General features: G+C 37.8%; 1 protein-coding gene across 1 annotated transcript in view; it reads left to right on the top strand.

The window, feature by feature from the left end:
• Positions 1 to 25,795, top strand: part of LOC124602586 (ubiquitin carboxyl-terminal hydrolase 34) — a 499,996-nt gene that overhangs the window by 435,551 nt on the left and 38,650 nt on the right. The window contains exons 46-49 of the mRNA XM_047136330.1: positions 1,294 to 1,410; positions 2,893 to 3,127; positions 7,662 to 7,894; positions 17,114 to 17,317. Coding sequence (XP_046992286.1) covers positions 1,294 to 1,410; positions 2,893 to 3,127; positions 7,662 to 7,894; positions 17,114 to 17,317 — 789 coding nt within the window. The remainder of the gene's footprint in view (positions 1 to 1,293; positions 1,411 to 2,892; positions 3,128 to 7,661; positions 7,895 to 17,113; positions 17,318 to 25,795) is intronic.

A 25,795-nucleotide genomic window follows, 5' to 3' on the forward strand; every position in this document is an offset into this window, starting at 1 on the left:
TTTGTTACACTTCACAAAACAAATGAAAACTATTTTTGCAAATTGTTGAACATTTGCAGTTTTTGTTTTTGTTGTTAAATATTTACCTTATTTATTAGTTCTACAACAAGCTACAGAATAATTTATCAGTATATTAACAGTTATAACCTGAAGAAAATACTCACAATGTGATCATAGAGATCAGTGGAATGCTCCCTTCTTAAATTCCTGAGTGTGTTGTAGTTATGCTGAAGGGAAAATACCACCCCCATCACTGTCAGAATCTGATACTGAATAGTCTTCTGTAGCACCACTCGAACTATCACTGCACCCTCCCAGATGTATAATTAAATTTCAATGTCTTCTTCCACAATCTTTTCATCTTTGGCTGTTTTCTGATATCACTTGCAGGGCTGTTGACACTATTCTTCCAGATCTTGCTTGTCACCTGACCGACAACTTCAAAAGGAGGTTTCTAGCTTCAGAGATGTTGAATTTTTTGTTGTTTGCAGCAACATAATTTTTTATTTGTGCCCATGCCTCTGCAATGACATTGAAAAGCAACAGTGATATGGAGGAAGTCGAACGATTCCATGCCCATGCCATTTAGCAGGCTTGTCAGTTATGTATGTTGGAAGTGTGGTTTCTTTTATGCAACAATTTCGAGCAATTCATTCTTTTCAGACTTCTGAAATCCACTTTTTGTCATTTTACCCACTGAATAATATTGTCTTTTTTTTGTTGCCAAAGTTGGTGTATTTTCATGAAAAACAGAGTTGTGTAATGTGTTATCCATAATGATCACTGATGGACTTGTAGATTTGTCGTAAATGACATCTCAAACCACTTTTGAAAAAGTACATTGTTTATCTCTTTGTAATAATCACCCATCTCCTTTCAAATGAATCATTAACAAGCAGTTTGGCATGAAACCATCTGATATCCCTTAAAATTAACCTTGCCAAATCCATTCCTAACCATGCTGACCATGCAAAACCGCGGGACAAGGCATCAGCCAAAGAAAGAAAGCAAGCAAGCTTGTATTGTATATCTGACATTAAGATTCGTGGTATGCTCATAATACAGGAATGTGAGTTCAATTTATATTCATTTATGTTTCCCTTTTTGATTTACATTTTGCGTAAATTTCATCCTGATTTCTTGATGGTGCTGCTATTTCACAAATGCATGTGTATTTAGTGCCATATGCATAACATTAAGTACTACTTGGTCCTTTAATGTTCATTTAATTTTTAGATAAAATGTTTATCATGAATGTGTGTGATTAAAATTAATCTTATACAATTAATGCAGGTTCTGGATGGACGCTCTTGTTGGACAACTCTTATAATGGCTTTCCGCACTCTCATAGACAGCGATGATGATCGTTTGTACGTTATTTATAATGGTGGATTGCAGCTGGCGTTTGAGGTAAGCCTCTGCATACAACCTCCCCTTACTTTGCTTACTATAGGTTGTGCATTTTAGTCAATTATTCACACAGAGGTCTTAAGTTACACAGTTGCAATACCCAGTGTATATATGTTACTTCTTTGTTCCACATAAAAACCTAAGCACAACAGTCTTGAGTACAACTTAGAATACTGAGACACAAATTTCCTTAAAAAAAAAAAGTAGACACAAATTTCCTTAAAAAAAAAAAAGTGGCATCATCTGTAAATAATATGACTTGTCTTGCAAGACCTGCCAATTCCCTGTATTAACATGTGAAAAAAAGCTGTGTGGCCTCACGGATCAAACACTTTGTGTTGCTGACTCAAATTATTTGGACTTACATGAATGTACTTTAGTAGTAATCTGTGAAAATCACTTACTTTGTTTTTAATATAATAGAGGGAAACATTCCACGTGGGAAAAATATATCTAAAACAAAGAAGATGTGACTTACCAAACGAAAGCGCTGGCAGGTTGATAGACACACAAACAAACACAAACATACACACAAAATTCTAGCTTTTGCAACCAACGGTTGCTTCATCAGGAAAGAGGGAAGGAGAGGGAAAGACGAAAAGATGTGCGTTTTAAGGGAGAGGGTAAGGAGTCATTCCAATCTCGGGAGTGGAAAGACTTACCTTAGGGGGGAAAAAAGGACAGGTATACACTCGCATACACACACATATCCATCCGCACATACACAGACACAAGCAGACATTTGTAAGGGCAAAGAGTTTGGGCAGAGATGTCAGTCGAGGCAGAAGTACATAGGCAAAGATGTTGTTGAATGACAGGTGAGGTATGAGCGGCGGCAACTTGAAATTAGCAGAGGTTGAGGCCTGGCGGGTAACGAGAAGAGAGGATATACTGAAGGGCAAGATGGGAACTTGCCCTTCAGTGTATCCTCTCTTCTCGTTACCCGCCAGGCCTCAACCTCTGCTAATTTCAAGTTGCCGCCGCTCATACCTCACCTGTCATTCAACAACATCTTTACTTTGTTTTTAGTTTGATTCCACTTACTGAAGAAGAAAAAAAATATGGAGCAAATTTTGCAGAGAATTGGATGTGGTTTTCTACCAGAATTGATAGGTTTCATAAATTATTTTATATCTGTGAGCACTTTGTTTCTCTGGAATGTGGAAAAACAAAGAAAATGGAAAAATGTAACTGCAACTACTAGTGACTAAAGAAGTGTCAACTACATATAAAATATACAACTAGTCAATTGTTAACAGTCCTGTGAACTAATCTGTTTTGCATTACTGTTACATATTTTTTACCTGCTGGCAAGTCTATAACTATTTCATTGCAAGTTCAATAGTCTTCTGACTGACTCATTCACACAAAGTGTATGCAAGACTGTCCTCTATGTGATGTTATACTAGTTGACAGTAACTTTACCTTTTCAAGCTCACAAAACTGTATTTAGGTATTAATGTGTTTCTTCTTTTCTTACAGGCATTACAGACATTGCATACAATGTACCATGAAGCAACAGCATGCCATGTACTTTCTGATCTACTAGAACTTCTTTCCCTACTGTGTGATTTTTTGAAGTGTGTGCGCATGTGCCGTGAACCGCGGGATATTCGGACGTTAATGCTGCAAGTCAAAGAGTGGGTGGAAGTGCTGCGCAAGATTTCTACATTGCTGAATACCTATAATCCACCGGAGATGAGGTCACTCTGCATAGGTAAATTTCTGGACAATTTTTCATTTATCTTCTCAGATTTCTTATGCTAATAACAGTGAAAATTTCTAAGGAAAGAAAAGTTTTGTTTTCTGAACTTACAAGCATTGAAGGGCAATATTGAGGTCCAGTTGTACATAAATACAGATCTTGAAATCATATTAAAAGAACTGTTCCTGCTCAAACACTTTCCTTACAATTATAGATGTTTACATTGTGTGAAAAAAAAACCTTCTGTATACCCTTCTGTTTTTACTGTATTAACTCCATAGTACAAATATAGAAGTCTGATAAAAATCAAGTCCCTCTGATTTCCCGCAGAATCTCTGTTGCACCCATGGTTAAGTGAAGTGTATGATATGGTGTGTGAAATATTTATAGATCAAAATAGAAAAAAACACTTAGTGATCATACATCTCCTGTTGAAGGTTCAGCTAGTACACACATTCAGCCCAAATGAAGTGGTAATGCCCTAACATTGTTAAATAACTTTGTAATTAAATTTTGATTTGTGTAATACTGCACAATTTCAAAGATAAAAACTGATAGTTAGTTTATATCCTTTTGTTATGTGTGCTATATTTTCAATAATTATTGTATATTATATTGTAATTTTGAGATGATATATTTAGAATAATGATTTTAATACTTACTAACTTCAGCAGTTTGCAAATATCCATCAGACAGTTTAAAATGTATTGATCTTTATGACATAATGAAAACTACCAAGGCAAAAACTTTGTTGTGATGTCTGTTATTCCCTTAACTTACAGATTCATTTGTTTGTGTTACTTCATTTTTGTGATTTTGGTAATTTTTTAAATTTAAATCAGTGCAGAGCTTTTAAAAATAATTCAGTGAATTGTTTATCCTGTGGTCAGTACAGTTCCTAAAATCATAAGTTTATGAATAGAATGTGTGAGAGTTTGTACCACTTTTGCCATTGACATCATAGTCAATTCCTGCACCTGTAGGCTACCACATGGTATAGATATCTTCATTAGTTCGTTTGATATCTGGATAACCGCAACGCCGTATTCTACCTGTTTACATATCTCTGTATTTGAATACATATGCCTGTACCATTTTCTTTGGCGCTTCAGCGTATAATGGTTAAACAGGAATGACTAGAGGACAAATGTAAGAATATAGAAGCATATATAAATAGGGGAAAGGTAGATACCACGTATAAGAAAATTAAAGAGGCCTTTGGAAAAAAGAAAAGCTGCTATATAAATATCAAGAGTGCAAATGGAAAATGAGTACTAAGCAAAACAGGAAAAGCTGAAAAGTAGAAGGAATACATTCAAAGGCTAGACAAGAGAAGCATACTTGAAGGCTATATTGTACAAAGAGAAGAGGATGTAGATGAGAATGAAATAGAAGATATGGTACTGCGCAAATAATTTGATAGAGCACTTAAAGACCTAAGTCAAAGCAAATCAGTGTACACAACATTTCCTGAGAACAAGTGATACCTATAGGAAAGCAAGCCATAACAAAACTATTCCAACTGGCATGCAAGACATATGGGACAAGCTAAATACCTTCAGACTTCAAGAAAATTATAATAATTTAAATTCCAAAGAAAGCAGACACTGTTTGGTGTGAGTAGTACTATACCAACAGTTTAATACACCATGTTTGCAAAATACAAACACAAATTATTTACAAAAGAATAGAAAAACTAGTAGAATCCAACCTTGGGGAAGATCAGTGTGGATTCTGTAGAAATGTACAAACTCATGAGGCAGTACCGACTCTTGACTTACCTGAGGAGGTAGGTTAAGGAAAGACATCCATGTTAATAGCTTTTGTAGATTTGGAAAAAGCTTTCGACTGGAGTGCACTTCTTGAAATTTTAAACGTAAGCAGGAGTAAAATACACGAAGGGCATGAAAAGGAAGCTCTAATTGAGATGTAAGTGAAAAAGGGTTGTAATCTATCCCCAATGGTATTCAGTCTGTGTCTTGAGCAACCAATAAAGAAAACCAAATAAAAATTTGCAGAAGGAATTGAACTTCAGGGAGAAGAAACAAAAACTTATAGTTTGCCAATAACTTTGTAATTCTGTTAAGAGTCTGCAAAGGGCTTGGAAGAGCAGTTGAACAGACTGGACAGCGTCTCAAAAGGACACAAGACAAAAACAAAAGCAAAATAAGGTAATGGAATGTAGTCAAATTAAATCAGATGATGCTGTGGGAATTAGATTAAGAAACAAGGCACTAAAAATACTGAATGAGTTTTGATATTTGGGCACTAAAATACCAGATGATGACTGAAGTAGAGAGTATGTAAAATGTGGACTTGCAATGGGAAGGAAATCGTTTCTGAAGAAGAGAAATTTGTGAACTTCAAATAAAGTGTCAGGAATTCTTTTCTGAAGGTATCTATCTGGAGTGTAGCCATGTATGGAAGTGAAATGCAAATTATAAGCAATTCAGATAAGAAAAGAATAGAAGCATTGGGAATGTGATGTTAAAGAAGAATGCTGAAGATTACAAGGATACTGTGGTACTGAATAGAATTGAGGAGAAAATAAACTTATCTCATAATTTGGCTAAAAGAAGAGATCAGTTGATAGGACACATTCCATGACATCTAGGGATCACCAATCTAGTACTGAAGGGAGGTGTGTGTGTGTGGGGGGGGGGGGGGGGGGGGGGGGGGGGTAAAAACTGTAGAGGGAGATGAATGCATGAATACAGTAAGCGGTTTCAAAAGGTTGTAGGTTGCAGCAGCGTTCCAGAGGTGAAAAGGCTGGCACAAGATAGAGAAGCATGGAGCACTGCAGCAAACCAATCTTCAGACTGAAGATAACAACAACAATGTGAAGTGTAATAACAATATAGGCTTAGTCATAGATAAGGCAGTTGGCAGACTACAGTGCACTGACAGAATACTGGGAAAACACAGTCAGTCTACAAAGGAAACAGCTTACAAATCACTTGGGCATCCCATATTAGAATATTACTTGAATGTGTGGGATCCATACAAAGAAGGGCAGCATGAATGGTCACAGGTTTGCTTGACTCATCAGAATGTTAGGAAGACCTAAGTTGGCAGACTTTGAAGAGAGGTATTGCTCCTCTATGAACTATGAAGACAGAATCAGACTAATTCCAACATGGACAAAGGCATTTACTCAGTCATTCTTACCTCTTTCCAGACACAGCTGGAACAGGAATAAACCCAATCATGTGGTTCTGTGCTAAGTACCCTCTGCCATGCACTTCAGTGGTTTGCAGAGTGTGTTCGTAGATGTAAAAGTATCTTGTTATTGGGGGGGGGGGGGGGGGGGGGGGACAGTTTCAAATTTGTCCCTCCCCAAAAAGATAGGTTCCTCCTTCCTGATGTGATGGAAAGAGGCTGATTGGAGCCAGGTACAAATTCTAAAGAGGTGTTACATGAGTCTCCTTCATTCATGACTGACTGTTCAGCACCAATGTGTTGCACACAGTCCTCGAGTTTTGCAACTCTGGTCAGACCTATTCAGCTCCTTTCTACAACAATCTTTAAGCATTTTTCCATAAATTGCATTATTGAATGTTTATCTAATAGTACGATGTCCTCACAGGCAAACCATTTAGGAACAAAATATACAGTGGCCATTTTTTAACCTCTTGCATGTCAAATACATATTTAGCTAACTGTTTGTATCGCCCAAACATGTTACAGACCATTGTTTTCAGAGTTAAGTCTTTCCATTTCCAATCCATACTGAAATATCTAAGTTTCATAATCATTGCTTACTTGCTCCAAAACTCTGTGCTCACATCTCATATTTTCTAAAAGAGGATGAGAAATTCACAAGATTGTTCTTCAGTTTAATGTCAGAAACAAAAACTATGTACATGCACTTTTGTCATCGTTATTTTATGGACAGAAGTTTCAGAAGACCCACTTCACATACAATTTATCTTCCTTTTATTAGTTTTTTTCTTTTTTTTCTTTCTTTTTTCAAGTTAAAACACAAGACTTGATTGCATATCACTAATTGAGATGAGCTGCAAACGATCTGACATCATATGGATCATCATGATATAGCAGCATAACTTCAGTAGAATTATATCCTGTGACCAATAACATCATTATACACAGAATAAGAATAGGCTTTAAAAATGACATGGTTATCAAGATGTGATCCCAGAATAGTCAATAAAACAATGCAAAAGAAAAGATTGGAATGCAGCATGCTTAAAGTCATGAAACCTGTATAATCATATAATACGTAAGATATTTATAACACATTCAAGTTTTTTATTTGAGATCTGCTCCTGTTTGTAGAATTGCAAAACATCCATAAACTATTGGAAATAACTTCATTTGTTGCAAAATGCAGAAGAAAATGCAACAGTCTTTTGCTGAATGTTAAAACTCTTAATTTGTACTGAAACTATAATATTATTTGCTGTGTAGGAATGACATAATTACCCTTTTAAATGGACATTACACAATACAATCTATGTTCTTATGCTTTCAGAATTTTTATCTTTTTTGTATTAATTTCTTATCCACATATTGTCTCTCCATACAGAACTATTGAAGGAAATGGTTCTGCTAATGCCTCAGGAAGTTATACAAGTACTGGTTCCTCTTCTATCTCACTGCCATGCTGTCTTCCAAGAAAATCACAACGCATTGCCGATGGGCCCATACTTCCCTCGCCGTGGACACAAACTACCACCACATGGTATAAAGTCGGGTGCAAGGCCAACCCGTCCTATGGTACAGATGGCTATTCCTCATGGACAACTGGAGGCTGCTAAGGTCAGCTACAGATATACATATTAGTTGCAAGTTATTATTTAAACTCATTTAAATGTCTTGTTGGAAATATTTGTCTGATGACAATGCTTGTAATTTTTTAATGCATATGAATATTTTTGTTTTTCTAGTTTTAAAACACTGTGTGAGAAATGTAAGTGACATAACGTATGAACAAGTAATTCACAGTAAATAACTTATGAACAAGTAACTTACAGTTATCAAACAGTGATGCATTGCTTGTATTATTGTTCTGGCCTAACTGGCTTGACTTTGCACGTTCTGTGTTTGATTACCTTTTCATACAGTCTCCATGAATGATTATTTAGAGAAAGGTTTGTTCAAGAACAGCTCTTTTGCATGTACCATTTTCATACCACACAGCTTGTGAATAAGTATCTTTAAACAATGTATCTCCCTTCCCAACATTGCTAAAATAATGGGAACTGTGAAGACTAATTATTATGTAAGATTCTTGACAACATTCCAAGTAACTTTTTTCAAACATTAATTTCAACCTTTACTTCAATTCAAATGCAACTTTTCTGTTCCTAATCATTTGTTTGTATCCAAATGTTGCAAACCAATTTCATGTTGCTTGGTGAAAACAATTGTAATTTTTGATGCAGGGCCTTTCTTGGGCATAGTAAATAGGTATTTGTATTGTGTTGATGCCTATAGTGAATGTAGTGCGGTATAGTGCAGTGCAATGTTTTTTGTGCTGTTGATATGAAAAGTAGGTTGAGCATGAAACCTGGACTCAGCAAGAAGCATCTTCCTCTTGAGTAACACTGAGAGTACCATTAATCTAAATTTTCCTATCAAATAAGAGGGATCACGGTCAGGAGTGTTACTTACTAGCAACATATCAGTATTGAAGTGCTGCTGCAGCTGTTTGTTTACCAATTGTAGCTGTGAAGGCAGTTGCAAATTTTCTACTTCCACTGCACGGAAGTACTCTGTTAGCTCATGGTATAGATGACTCGAAGTTAAACACAGACCAGAATGTGCTGTAGTATTCATTTTTTCACAACTTACAAAAAGAATGCTTTCCGTGTGTGTGTGTGTGTGTGTGTGTGTGTGTGTGTGTGTGTGTGTGTGTGTGTGTGTGTGTACGCGCCTGCGTGCACATGCACATAAATTTACTTGAAATACAGTAAAATTTTAAGAATAGCTGGAATGAAAGATGAAATTGTGCCTTATTGTAGGTGTGAAAACATTCTTGCAATTACTGAAAATGAGACGGTGCTGGAAGGAAGGAAACGTATAGTTTAAAGAACAGAACAAGAAAATAGAACTCTAGCAAGCAAGGGTGAAATATGAAAGAAAGGCTGGAATAATGCTTATTTCATATGATGCAATTGTGGAAGTTATTACAATCCTAGAAGTACAGTGTTATTATATGCCTCTTGTTAATGGTGGCACTGAATTCGCTAAAACATTTTTAAATGATTCACATGCATCAGCATGTACAATGATAAACATCTTACTCTTGAATTTCTCTTCACTACAGTAATGGTTTAAGGAGTATTTTAAAAGATTTGTACATGTAATTATCATGTTAGGACCGTACCTCGCGTGGACATATATGTAAATATTTCTGCATATTATTCACATAGTCATTAAGTGCAACATAATGTGCTGTGCAGTTTCATTTACTTTTATTTATAGCTATACATGTTGTTTTTAACTCTGTTAATGCTGTATTGATAATGATCAAATAAGCTGTATTTCAGATCTGTTTTGGTTGTAAAGCATCTGCGGTGATTTTGTTTGTCTTACACATCAGAAATATAGGCTGTAAGTATGGTTGTAGTAGAAAAAATTAGTTTGTCTCTCTTTCCACTTCTTGCATTTTTAGTAGGTTTTTCTTTACTCTCTTTTGAAGTATCTGGTTTAAGTAGCTAGAAACCGTTACTTTCATTCTTTTTACTTGTATAATGTCTTTAAAAAATCTGAAATTGTGGGAGGGGGTGGGGGCGTAGTGCAGATAATGGCAGCTTATTTATTCCATAAACAATTTACACTTGCTTCTAGTAGGTATTTTAAGTTTTGCATTCAGTACTAGTGCTGAGATTGATGTGGGGCGGGGTTTGACAGTCTGCCAGCTACATGTTTAAAAGCAGCGGACATTCTGACATGAAGCTGATGCTTTAGTGCACTCAGTTTCTACTTTTTCCACTCTCCTGCCTTAAAAAACTTGTTTGTACTGAACCACTACCTTAGAAAGAAAAATAAGAATTCCCGGGGTCATATTTATATTATATCAAATTAAACATTTCACTGTCAAACATCACTTGACAAAAAAGCGAAGCATTTTTATAGCTGTGCGTTTTGCAGAACACAGTAGTTTGAGTAACAGTTTCTCCAGTGCTTCGTTAGACGTTAATCTCAGATACATTACCCCATCGTTTCTTTCATATCTCATTGCTGCATGCTAGTATTCTGTTTTCTTGTTCTGTTCTTTAAATTATGTATCTATATATTTCCTTCCTTTCAGTACTGTCTATGTTCAGTAATAGCAAGAAAGATTTCAAGTCTGCAGTGAGATATAATTTCACATTTAATTCCAGCTGCTCTTAATTTTTTATTTATTTATTTATTTATTAATTTCTTTTCAAATATATTTACGCACATGTACAAGAGATAACAGGTGGAATGCATTTTTTGCAATGATTAATTTGTTAATTTACATAGCTGGAATCTCAAGAAAGTGAAAGTGGAAAATTTTCAACTGCTTTCAAGCTGTGAGTAGCTTTATCTGTTACAGCAACCTTTCCTTCCATCAGGACCTTCAAAATTTCCAATCTACCGGATCCTATCACAGGGTGCATATGACCCGGGACAACCGGGAGATCCGGGAAAAACTCGGAGAAATTTTTCATCCAGCACAAAACTGGGAAAAACCCGGGAATTTTTCATTGTTTTAGTTTTCCGTTAAATTTTTGTAATTTTGACTGGTAAGAACCGATACTCTAACAAAGGTTGTTACTGTATCCTTCTACTGCAGAATAATTCTGCAGCAATAAAACATGAACTAAAGGAAAAAAATGAAAATAAAACTTAAATTGCAAAGGAAATGCGCAATATATAACAACAAAACACAGTGCTCATACAAGAGTCTACCAATAGCAAACTGTGTCAAAGACTTAGGAAGACTGCAACACTTCATAACAACAAATTGCCTCCAGTGAACGTGGCGTCAGAACTGTTTACATTCATTTTAGCAGTTACAAGCGGGACCCTGCTTGTGTCTGTGTATGTGCGGATGGATATGTGTGTGTGTGCGAGTGTATACCCGTCCTTTTTTCCCCCTAAGGTAAGTCTTTCCGCTCCCGGGATTGGAATGACTCCTTACCCTCTCCCTTAAAAATCACATCCTTTCGTCTTTCCCTCTCCTTCCCTCTTTCCTGATGAGGCAACAGTTTGTTGCGAAAGCTTGAATTTTGTGTGTATGTTTGTGTTTGTTTGTGTGTCTATCGACCTGCCAGCACTTTCGTTTGGTAAGTCACATCATCTTTGTTTTTAGATATATTTTTCCACGTGTAATGTTTGAAGACCTCAAGTATTTGGTATAGGTCCACATATATTCTACCTTGAAATACGCAAGTGTGGGCTTCACTGTTTACAAACTTTTTTAATAATGGAAGAGTCTCAAGACTATGATTAAGACTTGAGTCACAGTGGTATTTGCAAAACTTAGTGACCCAGTGTCATTCTGTTCAATTGCACTGTCCATGCACTAGCATCTCAGTCATTTGAAAGTTTTTATCTGTATATTTAGTTATGCTTTTGATAATTAGCTTAGTGCCTGGTATTTAATATTGGCTCACACTAATTATGGTGGCAATCTCTTTCATGAGTCTACATGTAACAGATTCACGATACGGTTGGCTGGTGATATCAGGACACAGTACATGGACGAAAGTTCTTCACTCATGAATTATAATTCCACACAGTTCATAGTCTCTCTCAGTAACAGTACTCACTGTATTATATTCAGTTTCAGATTTCTTGATTCCAAAACCGTCAGAGCGTGGTCACCTCAATGACACAACACACACATACTGAAGGCACAATTATTCGTATTAATTTGTAGGCTCTTTCACTGACAAAACACTAATACAAAAAGAGAAGATGACTACTATTGTGAAAATTATACTCATTTTGGCAGTGCAGCGGTTGGAGTTTTGATTAGCCACACACCCAGCAGTACTTGTACCCCTCACACCGAATCCTCTCATGCGGTTCTAACAGTGTCTCTCTATACTCCTCGAAAGGGACGCTAATGAATGTGAAGCAGGCAGTGATACTCTTACAGTGTGTTGTCTAGTCAGTTGTATTTCTAATCTCCTGCAAATGTCACTGGTAGACACTGTTTCACTGATAGCCACATTCATTTATGTAACCAGTTGACAGCATAAAGCACACTGATTAGTTATGTTTTGCTTATAATGATGAAGATTTATAGCTGGTCACATTAGACCAATCACAGAACATGCTCTAAGGGAAATCAGAACATGTAACAATGTGATGCCATGTAAGGAAAATAAGGGTGGAAAGCATAAAATCCCACAGATGCTTGCCAAAATTAGCTTCATTATAACAAGAAAAATGTTTGCATTAAGACAATTACACAGATGTCATCACATTTTCTGCATAAAAGGACCAACCTGAAGCAGATTTAAATGTACAACTCTTATTCAGCGATAACTTGACTTCAGCAACCACTTAATTCTTTGCACTCTCTCACCCTGACATTCTTTCTCACTGCCATTTTAGTTGTGTATTCCAAATCCTGTGAAATGTTTCAGATGTCAAAAGTATTATAATATAACACACTGTCCTGCCCACTTATTAGCAAGGTACATCATCCACATTTCTTCACATACCTCTCTTATCAGCACACCACCTAGGTTGGAACAATGAATGTTGCATATATTTGCAAGAGGAAGGATGACATATTTGAGGCAATGAAATACACAACTCATTGTAGTCATCAAAATTTATGATATCTTTTCATTGTATTTTCAAGAAGCCAGTTTAAAAGGCAGCTGTTTGTACACACACACACACACACACACACACACACACACACAATGTTGGATTCCTCAGAAAGACTTTCACATGTAGCTGTTCTTGTGCAAATGTTCCTGCCATATCATAACAAGTAAAATTTCATTCAGAAATTTGTTATACTCACAAAGAGTCAGACAGCCTGACTATTACTTACCTTCAGGATGGTGGCTCAAATGATTGTCCAGACATCTAGATTTAGATTTCCCATCTCAGCAAGCAGTCTGTCCCTAATAAACTTGTCTTGAACCGTACGTTAAGTACTAAAAAATCTTCCTTCTTTACCATCAAGAACCACTGCTGCCACCAAAGCCAACAAAGGGGGAAGGAACTTTAAACTTCAGGTTTTAGGGAGGTTTATTAGGTAGTGGCTGGGAGTGGGGAGGGGGGGCAGGGAGTGGGGAGGGGGGGGGGCAGATCAGTCAGAACCCAGGCTAAGAGTGATCCGCCTAGTAAGGAAAAAGTCTGAGATAAAGGAAAAGGTTCCATAGAGAATAATAAGTGAAAGGTAATGTGATAACAAACTTAGAGATGAAAGGGGGGAAACGTGATGGCTGGGTGTTGTGTGCCGTCCTTAGGTTAGTTAGGTTTAAGTAGTTCTAAGTTCTAGGGGACTGATGACCACAGCAGTTGAGTCCCATAGTGCTCAGAGCCATTTGAACCATTTTTTTGAAAGGGGGGAAAGCGCGAGAAATTAGGCCAGATATAGAGCAAGAAGAAGGGAAAAACCCAAGTGGAAAAAGTAATACAAAGAAGTACAAAGAATATTAGAGAGAGAATAGAGTGAGTTGCATATGGTAGAAAAAGTTACATAACAGAAAAACAAGTAAAATAAATAATAATTGTAACAACTCAAATGCAGATAGGAAAGTGTATGGAAGAATGAGAGGATGTATTGGATAGCAAGTTTCTACATTTTCAGTTCTTCTGGCTCCAGCTGCCAGAGACTGTGGTTGTGTGTGTGTGTGTGTGTGTGTGTGTGTGTGTGTGTGTGTGTGTGTGTGTGTTTTGGCAGTTCTGACTAAGACCTTGTTGGCCAAAAGCTAACTTTGTGACAGTCTTTTTTGTTGTGCCTTTCTGTGACTCAGCATCTTCATTATATGGTGGGTAGCAGCTATCCTTTTCATCATATTGTTCCATTCCATACTGGATTTTCCTGTGTAGCAGAAATGGTTTGGTGAAAAGCGAAACCTTTTCTTTAAGCAGTTTATCAGGGAGACGCAAGAGTAATGAAAATTTTTCGCTAGCAGTTAGTAGAATAACAGTTCCTAATTCTCCCGGTATGTGCCTCCAGTAGACACAAATTTGTATCGGTTGTCCTACCAGCATTGGTGTGGAAGCATTATTGTGGTCAATGTGATTGTTTTTGTAAATGCTGTTTCATGTGTTTGGTGATTTTTCTAAGACACATTAAATACCAACGTGCTAACATCAGGTTATGTTTCCTGTTAGGGAAATCGGCAACAGAAACTCTCAATACTGTGAGCAGATTATGGGGAAGAAGCTTTGAGCGAGAAATTGGTTTACAAGTGTTTTTTTATGGTCCAGTGTCAGTTGAAGACAAATCATCAGTGGGATGTCCTTTGACTTCCAGAATGGGCAAAAAAGACTGAAAAAATCCATCTTCTGATCACGTTTGATCATCATAGAACAGTCAATGAATTGGTGGAAATAACTGGAATGTTGTGGAGGCCATGCCAACGAATTTTGATTGTAGATGAAATGTGTTGCAGCAAAATCTATCCTGTGTGTACTCTCTGATGTCCAGAAAGCCAATTGTTTTCGTGTGTGCCAGAAATTGAAAGAAGATCCAGAAATTTATCCAGATTGTGATGCAGAAGTCATTGTCATTGTGGGTGCCGAATTCTTGTGTTACGGATATGACCCAGAAACTAAGCGACACTCCAGCTACTGGAAAACTGCTTCATCACTAAGTCCAAAGAAAGCCAGGCATGTGAGATCCCATGTCAAGGCAGTGTAGGTCTTTTTTTCCCCCTGCCCCCATGAAGTCGTAGAAGGAGTGAAAAAAAAAAAAATTGTTGGAGGTCCTAAACAAAATAACTTCAGGTGAGATTGAAAACTATTTTCGTCAATGGAAAAAGGTTTGGACAGATGTAATATATCTGGTGGACTCTATTTTGAAGGTGTTTAAGTTTGGAAAAATGTTCCATTACATGCACAATTTTTGTAAAACAACTGAGTAAAGTGATATTTCCCAAAATAGAAGTAGCTGTGTTTATTATATACACGAACAAAAAAAAACCACACCACCAAAAAATAATTAATGTAGACTAATTAAATTTCAGGAATAAATTTGACTAGGTAACATATTTCAGTGATTAACATTGCAAGATCACAGCTTAATGTAAGGATAAGATAAACTGTTGCAAATGGGAAATGCAGATAACTTTGGTGTAACCATCAAAATGTTGTTTGTAAGCATGCAAACATGCATGTATTGTGTTGTATAGGTGACAGAAGTTTGTTGGCTTGGAGTTTCATGCCTGTTGCACTTGGTCGGTCAATACAGGGGCAGTTAATGCTGTTTGTGGACGATGCAGGAATTGTCTCGTGACCAAGTAGGCCAAGGCAAGAAGCCAACACACTGTAGAGCATGTTGGGTTACAGATGTGGTATGTGTGTGAGCCTTATCCTTCTAGAAAACACCCCCTGGAATGCTGTTCATGAGTGGCGGCACAAAAGGCTGATTCATCAGATGGATGTACAAATTTGCAGTCAGGGTGCATAGGATAACCACGAGAGTGCTCCTGCTGTCATACGAAATCACACCTCAGACCATAACTCCAGGTGTAGACCTAGTATGTGTAGCATGCAGACTGGATGGTTGCAAGTGCTCATCTGGCCTGTTCCTAACCAACACATGGCCACCATGAGCACCGATGGATATGTAGCTTTCACCAGAAAATACAACAGACCTCCCCCCTGCCTTCCAAAGTACACTACAGGATGACTGGCTTGGATCTGTCCTTGAAGTAACTGATTTGTAACAGTTTGTTGTTTCACTGTGGTGCCAGTTGCTGCTCAGATTGCTGCAGCAGATGCAGTAAAATGCGTCGGAGCCATTTGCCGAATGCAATGGTCTTTGCTCTTGGTAGTGCCACATGGTCGTCTGGAGCCTGGTCTTCTTGCAGCTGTACATTCTCATGACCTGCCAGCAATCATGTACAGAGGCTAGATTCCTACCAAGTCTTTAAGCAATATCATAGAAGCAATATCCATCTTCTCTTAGCCCTTTTACATGACCTCGTTCATACTCAGTGGTGTGTTGAAAATGGTGTCTGTGTCGCCTTAAAGGAATTCTGGACTACGTCATCTCACCATGTCCAGTGTCAAAGGTAACCAATGCTCACAACCATTGCAGCATGTATTTAAAGCAAACCTGATCTGCATCTTCGTAATGGTTACTAGTGGATGGTCATCATCTTTCAGACGTAGAAACACGCCTGTCAACTTTTGTTTATGTCGCTCAACTCTTTCACGGTATTGATTTCCCCCACCCCCCGACAGCGTATTCTTCCCTTATTTGTCACCAAAGTGAAAATATGGAGTTTCAGTGAAGTGATTAAAACACAGCTGAATGTAACAAATGCACTCTTGACTAGAGCAACATGTCTACTGGCAGCATCATTTCTGGTACATCCACACTTCAGTAGTAAAATATCAATAACCACAGTGATCACATTATCCAGATCTTTGCCACAGGCTGTTTCATTCCATTGTGTTGTAATCACTTCATTGAAGAACTTAATATCTGCACTTCAGGGAAGAACATACAACAACACATCAATTTCTATTTTGTGAAATATTACTTGTAAATCTGCTGGTCATAACTGTGTGTTACACAGTATCTTTTCTTCAGCAACTTGGCCTCCTTAGCTTTTATATTTTGTTAACATTAGAATGCCTATTGCATACAAATGCAGCATTTTACAATTAGGTGGTCTTGCTTATTGTGGTAGTTCAGACACATCTCTATGTAAATGCATAAAATTAATTTTTGACAATTATAGGCTCTGACATTATTGTTTAAAACTTCTAAATCTCACAAAAGCTACATTTCTCAAGTAGCTGTAGTGTTTAGTGACCTACAGTATTCTGTTTTAAATTGTTATATTTTTGTTCTAGGGAGTGGACGAGGAATATGATCATGCACTTCATGACTTTTATTCTCCATATCACGAATTCATTGATGTCATGTGTCGATTGGCTATAAACAATGAATGCATGTCAGAAGCACTTGTGAACTTGAGTGCCATGGTGGGCTTTGAAGGTGTTCCTCTGCATTTAACATTCTTCCCAAAGCTATGGGTCGACATTTACCATGCACAGGTTAGAATTCTTCTTTATTATTTCAATTTTTATGTATGTCCATCAGTACTTATTAAAATGTATTATACTATCTTGTTAAGTTTTAATGAGAAAATTTTGTTGACATTCTAGACATAGTCATGTTATTCACCATACTGTAATTGGGTCCTGTCAAACTGATAAACTATTAGTCCTCTACATTGACTGTTGTTTCCATAATTCACTGTGAGCTACTACTTTCTCCATCCTTGACTGGCTTCAAAACTGACAAGACATTAAAGTTGTGAACTTACCTTCCTCTTACATTGATTGTGATATTTGCCCAGTGGTTATTGTTGCTGTATAAAAATACCGGAATAACTCATAAATTATGTAATATTGTTGACTGTTACTCTATTGAAGTGGGAGTGGGAGGAAGATATGGAGACAGAAGATAGACAGGCAGTCATACATACTTTTATGTTGTAATTTCATGTACTAACATGTTCCATGACCTTGGAGATTTGCTCCTAATTTGGTCCTACAGAACTTGACGTGTAAATAAAACAAATAAATAGCTGAAATTACATCATAAAATATTGACACATGTTTGGAACATATACTCTCAAATAGTACTAATTTCAGAAAGATGTTAATGACACACAAATATTTTTGAAAATTACATCACTTGGAAAGAATGATCTTACTGAATCCAAGCTTGAAGGCCATTACAGCATTATATCAGAAAGCTGATTCAAAGTGCAGGGGTAGGGAATACACCATAGTACAGTGCATCTTTTCTGTGACAAAAATGGCTGTGCTATTTCAAGCTCGTACAGTGAGGAACCTACATTTGAAGTGAAAAATTGAAGCGATTGCTACTAGTATTCCTTGCCAATGTGAAAGTGTGCCATAACATCATGTTAATGAGTTTGGAAGGAGCAGTCTTTCGAAAATTAACTACATTGACATCACACGTTATGGGTTGTACTGTTTCCAGGCTTGTAATTGCACTGGTCACCATTGCCTAGAAATGTTTCATGTTGAAATGGCCATGTGAACTGCGTCACTGGACGGATCATGCTGCAACAAATTCTGCAGTGATGGTTACCTCAGTTGTTGGTCCAAGCAGCTTGCATTGTGGAATGAAATAGTGGAAAAATGTCAAGCAGGTTGCTTGGAGTATCATTAGGCACAACATGTCAACATTACTGTAACCTACTAAGGACAATGTAGGATATAAACTGCTACATCAGTGAAGTTTTAGATCTCATCGTGTCACCCTTCTCTCAGATAACTCTGAATTCATTCATGTCATATTTCAGCAGAACATTCAGAATATTAGGTACCATTGCTGTCCTGGAATGCATGTTTTCACAAACAGTAGTTTGCTTACTGTCATTGAATTGAGGTGTAATTGACTTTATAATGAAAATGATAGATTGCTTCTCACCACATAGGAGACATTGAGTAACAGACAAGCACATTGGTGGTGATGGTGGTGGTTACTACTGGATATTATTAGCTATCAGGCTGTGTCTTTACACACACACACACACACACACACACACACACACACACCTTGATGTCTTTGACTGCTTCTGAGAGGTGTGGCAACCATTGCTGGGACAGTTAGTGGGTGTATAGGAGAGACATAGGATGGGGAAGGAGAGGGATAGCAGCTTAAAGGTGGAGAAAGATGCTAATGCTGCTTTTGGTAGTGGCAGGAACAGGATAGTGGGCTGCTAGGTGCAGTGTTAGAAGGCTGTGCTGAGGTGGGAAATGAGGGAAGCAGCATCATTGTGCAGGTGCATTGGTAGTTGTATGTAGGGCTGCAGTGGAAGCAAGGAAGAGGATCTGATGGTAGAGGATAGAGACTAGTGAAGGTTGAGTCCGGGGAGGTCATGGGAATGAAGGATAAGTTGCAGGGGGAGTTCACAATTGCACAGTTCAGAAAAGCCAGTGTTAGTGGGAAGAATGTACATGGCACAAGCTATGATATGATCATTAAAGTGCAGCACATTGTCTTAGGTGGCATGCTCAACAATTTGATGGTCCAACTGTCTCTTGGTCATTGTTTGCCAGTAGACATCCATTCAGACAGACAATTTGTTATGTTAGGTCCACAACGAATGCATCACAGTGATTGCAGCTAAGTGGTAGATCAGATGGCTGCTTTCATTGGTTGGGTTGTTTGAGGGAAGAGACCAAACAGCGAGGTCATCGGTCTCATGGGATTAGGGAAGGATTGGGAAGGCAGTCGGTCGTGCCCTTTCAAAGGAACCATCCTGGCATTTGCCTGGAGTGATTTAGGGAAATCACGGAAAACCTAAATCAGGATGGCTGAACGCGGGATTGAACCGTCGTGCTCCCGAATGCAAGGCCAGTGTGCTAACCATTGCGCCACCTTGCTCGGTGCTTTCATTGGTGGCTCTCCCTTTAATGGGGGATAAGACATCTGTGACAGGATTGCAGAAGGAGGTAGTGGGAAGATGTATGCAGCAGATCTTGTATCTAAGTATATTGTTGGGATATGAGCCAAGGGGTTGGTGGTTGGGAGTTTGGATGGCTTAGGGGTACACAAGGATATTGCTTAGATTGGGTGGGCAGTGGAATACCACAATGGGAGGGGTGTGGAAGGTATTTCTCCTTTCAGGACACAATGAGAGGTAGTCAAAATTTTAGCAGAGAACATGGTTCAGTTGTTTCAGTCGTGGGTGGTATTGAGTCACAAGGGTGAGGGTAATCCTCTTTTGCAGCCAGACAGGCTACAGAGTTGAATTGTAGGTTACTATGGAGACAAGGCATGGGAGATCTGTTTCTGGAAAAGGTGGGGGGATTAATTTTTGTGTATGAAGGCCTCAGTGAGACCCTTGGAAAATTTGGAGAGGGACTGCTCATCACCATAGTTGAAAGAACCACTGTTGGCTACCCTGTATGGGAGGGACTTCCTGATGTGGAATAGGTAGCAGCTGTATTGTTGGTAGTTGCTAGATTTGGTGTGGATAGAGGTACAGATTTAGTCTTGGGTGGAGCTCAACATCGAGGAAGGTGGTTTGTTGAGCTGAAGAGGACTAGATGAAGTGAATGGGTGAGTAGTTATTGATGTTCTGGAGGAATGTTGATAGGGTGTCCTCATTCTTTCTAGGCAGCATTATTATTGTCAAAAGAAATATAGTAATATGTGGGTAAGGTATTAAACAACAAAGCATTTGTATAACAACTTTCATTGAGCATACCTTGCATGATGTTTTTGTTGCCTTATTTTTTGACATTTGTTATTAGCTTTTGAACAGTTTGTATCCATCTGTCCATAAGCTGGCAAAGCTGGCAGGTGCCCTGTCATCGTCCGCTAATATCAGACCTCACAAATGGTCTCTCAAAGATTCAAACAAGTGCAAATTAATAGTGTCATGCCCAGGCAGTGTGTTTAAACATCTCAGATTTCAAGCCTCATAACATCCTGAGCATGCATAGTCATATGAAAGTGTGTTTTATCATGTAGTAGCAGTACTCCTGTGAGAAAAGTTGCAAGCAATTTGATCACACGGCAAGCCACCGCAAAAGGCACCAGTCAATTTGACCCTCCCACAGGAAGTGCACAAGTATAGGGCTCATGGCAGCCACAAAGATCACCTGCATTCCATTTTTAGTGTCTTGTGATTGAAAACAATAGGGCTTAAACTTCCTTCCATCCTCTCTTTTCCCTTCCTCCTGTTACTGAATTCAAGATTAGAATTGTTTGTCTCATACTTCTCCATTTTCTGATACCAAAATTATCTTCATATAATACTCCTTAAGGTCTTCTTTCTATTCTTCATGTTATCCTAGCCAATAGTCATTGTATTGGTCGTAATTTAGTTTTTCATATTTTTCTTGAAACTTTGATGGTATAGCTCCTGTTTTACAGCCTTTTTGATTCAGAATTAAATAAATTTTGTCATCCACAGATTTCAGTACTTGTAGGAGAATAATGCTTGCCTCATCCAGACCCTCTGATAAGTTCTACTTGCCTTCTGGACTGTACCAAATAGCAGGCGCTCAAAGGACCTCATCAAGGCTTGTCAAGGTTGTCAAGTATAACCTTTACCCATACTAACTCATAGGAAATACAAGGTAAACTACTTCTAACAAACAAACCACTAAAAATTCTATTTAATCCATCCTTTCAAAAACTGTCACATTCTTCTCAAAGTAAAACCCACAGTCCCTGATCTGTGGGTTGGTCGATACCACCAGTCTTCCACAATCATATGCTCTGGATGAGCTTCAGTAAACTGGCTTTTGGCCAGAAAGCTCAACGTCAGACTTTGCTACTTGCTAATATGGAATGTTTCTCTTTGACATTTGCCACATCACAGTTGTGTTAATCTTGCTCAGATATTACAGGGCTGTGTCTGTGGAAACCTTATACATCTGTAACTACTCATGATTACAGAAGATACAATAGGTGGATAGCAAATATTGAAAGGAATAAAGGTAGCAATTCACAATACAGGTGAGTGGTAAAGCTAACAAGTCACTGTACAGTTTAGGTGTTGAACAGTGAACAGGTACTTAAACAAAACTGATAATGATACAAGCTTCAAGATTAGTTTTTCTAGTAGCTGTACTGTAAGTACATTAATTTAAACCATTAGCTTTATCTATTTGTGTGTTGGCACTGCTTAACAGTGATGTTGCTATTGACGGCCTACATCACATGACATGAGCTATGATTGGCTAACAAAAGTACATCGTACAGCACAATGTTGATTTTAGTGCTTTTTGGAAGGTACCACGCTGTATTTGGTGGAAATAGTATGTATACTTTCATAATACAAAAATATGCAGTAAACATGTTGCCGCACATTAAAGATCTTTCCAAAATGCATTGGTTTTTTTTGCTGAATTTTGTTTCTTAAAGTGCTCAAAAGTTCTATGTTGATGTATAAAATCTTTACCATTCAATGGGTTGATAAGTTTTACAGTTCCGAGGTCAAGTATGTTGTCACTTAACATGGAAAAAACTGTACTTTAACCCAGGTTATTGTCAGGAGTAGTCACCTTTCCTGTCCTCTCAGCCAGCAAGATCAGGCATTTACAGAGGGTAGGATTACTTGTAGTTGGGAGCTTCAGTGTGATGCACGACATGGGGCTGCTTAGAGATGTGGCTGCCATCGAGTCCATTGTGTACTCTGTGTGCATAGCAGGGGAAGTCAACCCAAATGTAATATGGATCCTGCCTGATGCCAACTAGAGCACAGGGAGCTGCCAACTGTAGTTTATGGCTTACGTTCCCTACTAATGATGTGTGTCGCTTTGGATCAGAAGAAAATCTCTTTGGTTTCTGGCGGTTTTGTGACACTGTAGGCTGCAGGTTCCTTAACTTGCCCCTGAGGGTGGTGATGTATCGGGTACTGCTTAATAGGTCAGGGTTCCATTACACGAAGGAGATAGCTACACAGGTAGTGGGGACTGTGTAGAATGGACTGGGTGACTTTTTAGGTTAGGAGGTCTCGGGTCCTCAGTGTCAAAGGGTACAGGTGAAACATAGGACATGGGTAGATGTGAGCCATAAGTATTATAACTATAAATTGTCATAGCTTGTTTTGGAAAGAACCAGAGTTCCAATAGTTAATAGAAAAGTACTGTAGCTCAAATTGCTATAGATACTGAAAGCTGGCTTAGCCAGAGATGAGTTCAGCCGAATTTTTGAGAAGAATGTGACAGTTTTTGAAAGGATAGATTAAATAGAATTTGTAGTGGTTTGTTTGTTAGAAGTAGTTTACCTTGTATTTCCTATGAGTTATTATGGGTAGAGGTTATACTTGACAACCAGAATAAATGAATAATTGGTTCCTTTTATCGATATGCTACACAGATGATATAATGGCTGAAAGATTCAAAGAAAACTTGAATATCATCTCCAGTAGATACTCCACTCATACACTTAAAGTTGGGGGTGACTTCAACCTACCCTCAACATGTTGGCAGAAATAAATGTCTGCAATAGAAGTAAACACTTTGTCCAAGAATTATTTTGACTTATGTAGTTATTAATGATGTGTTGCACTTCGATCAGAAGACTTTCTGTCTGTCTATCTAGCAGCTATCTGAAGTGGTAAAGAGTGCCAGTATTCCTTCCAAGATGAAGGCAGAACTCACCATCCATAACATCATTGACAGAATGAAGATAGTAGGAGCGATCCACTAAATTACAGGTCCATATCATTAACATCGATATGCAGTAGGATTTTGGAATATATATTGTGTTCGAACATTATGAATTACCTCGAAGAGCACGCTCTGTTTGCACACAATCAACACAGGCTTAGAAAACATCATTCTTGTGAAACACAGCTAGCTCTTTACACACACAAAGTGTTGAGTATTATTGACAAGGGGTTTCAAATTGATTCCATGTTTATAGATTTCCAAAAGGCTTTTCACACTAGACCACACAAACGGCTTGTAGTGAAATTGCATGCTTATGGAATATCGTCTCAGTTATGTGACTGGTTTCATGATTTCCTGACAGAGAGGTCACAGTTCGTAGTAACTGATGGAAAGTCATCGAGTAAAACAGAAGTGATTTCAGGCTTTACCCGAGGTAGCGCTATAGGCCCTTTGCTCTTCCTTGTGTGCGTAAACTATTTAGGGGACAATCTGAGCAGCCATCTTAGGCTGTTTCCAGATTACACTGTCATTTATCGACTACTAAAGTCATCATAAGATCAAAAGAAATTGCTAAACGATTTGGAAAAGATATTTGAATAGTGCAAAAATTGGCGATTAACTCTAAATAATGTAAAGTGTCAGGTCATCCACACGAGTGCTAAAAGGAATCCGTTAAACTCTTACACGATAAAACAGTCTAATCTAAAGGCCATAAATTTGACTAAATAGTTAGGAATTACAAGTACGAACAATGTCAATTGGAAAGAACACATTGAAAATGTTTTGGAGAAGGCAAATCAAAGGCTGCGTTTTATTTGCAGAACACTTGGAAAATGTCACAGATCTACTAAAGAGACTGTCTACACTACGCTTATTCGTCGTCCTCTTTTGGAGTACAGCTGTGTGGTCTAGGATCCTTACCAGCTAAGATTAATGGAGTACGTTGAGAAAGTTCAACGAAGAGCAGCACATTTTGCATTACCGCAAAATACAGGAGAGAGAGTCACGAACATGATATAGGATTTGGGATGGACACTATTAAAATAAAGGCTATTTTGTTAAGGCAGAATCTTCTCACAAAATTTCAGTCACTAACTTTCTCCTCTGAATGCAAAAAAATTTGTTGATGCTGATCTACATAGGGAGAAACGATCATCATAATAAAATAAGGGAAATCAAAGCTCGCACGGGAAGATATAGGTGTTCGTTTTTTTCATGCACTTTTTGTGAGTGGAATAATAGAGAATTATGTAAAGGTGGTTCAATGAACTTTCTGCCAGACATGTAAGTATTATTTCCAGAATATCCATGTAGATGGAGAATCGATTGCAAACCTTTAATACAAAGCCAAGTGGAAGGTCTGAGTTGGAGGCACAGGAGGTAAATGAAATCATAATCTGCAAACAATCTAAGAGAGCTGCTGAGATTGTCTCCTAAATTGTTTATGTGTATTTTGAGCATATTGTTTCGGAGCCCACTTCAAAAGTAGGTGGCTATGAAAACATACTTGATCTCTTAGCAACAAATAATCCTGAGCAAATAGGGAGCCTCATGATGGATACAGGGATTAGTGGCCACAAGGTCATTGTAGGAAGACTTATTACTGTAACATCCAAACCCACCCAAAATAAACACAAAATATATCTACTTAAAAAGGCAGATAAAAATTCCCTTGATGCCTTCCTAAAAGACAGTCTCCATTCCTTCCTAATTCACTATGTAAGTGTAAACCTGATGTGGTTTGAATTCAAATCAACAATATTGACGGTGATTGAGAGATTTATACTAATAAATTAATAAGCAATGGAACTGATCCCCCATGGTACACAAAACATTCAGAACACTTTTGCAGAATCAACAAGAAAAGCACACGAAATTAGATAAAAGAAAGAAGATTGGCAATGTTTTGCGGAAGTTTGAAATTTAAAGCCGACTTCAGCATGGGATGCTTTTAATAGTTTCCAATATGGCGAAACACTTTCTTGTAATCTCACAGATAATCCAAAGGTATTCTGGTCATATATAAGTACACAAGCGGCTAGACATAATTAGTATCTTCACTGCGTAACAGTCATGGTAATGTTATGGATGACATTACTGGTAAAACGAAGTCACTAAATAGTTTTCTGAATTTCTTCGCCAAAAAAGACAAAGTAAATACTCCAGAATTTAAATAAAGAACAGCTGCCAACTTGAATAAATTAGAAGTAGATATCTTGTGTGTAGGGAAGCAACTTGAATCACTTATGTAACCCAAGTAGTTTTCTTTCAGAATATGCCAATATAAAGGTCCATACTTAGTAATCGTTTACAACCACTCGCCTGGCAAAAGGTCTATATCTAAAGACTGGAGAGTTGCAC

Source organism: Schistocerca americana, chromosome 1, assembly GCF_021461395.2.
Source record: "Schistocerca americana isolate TAMUIC-IGC-003095 chromosome 1, iqSchAmer2.1, whole genome shotgun sequence".
Lineage (NCBI taxonomy): Eukaryota > Metazoa > Arthropoda > Insecta > Orthoptera > Acrididae > Schistocerca > Schistocerca americana.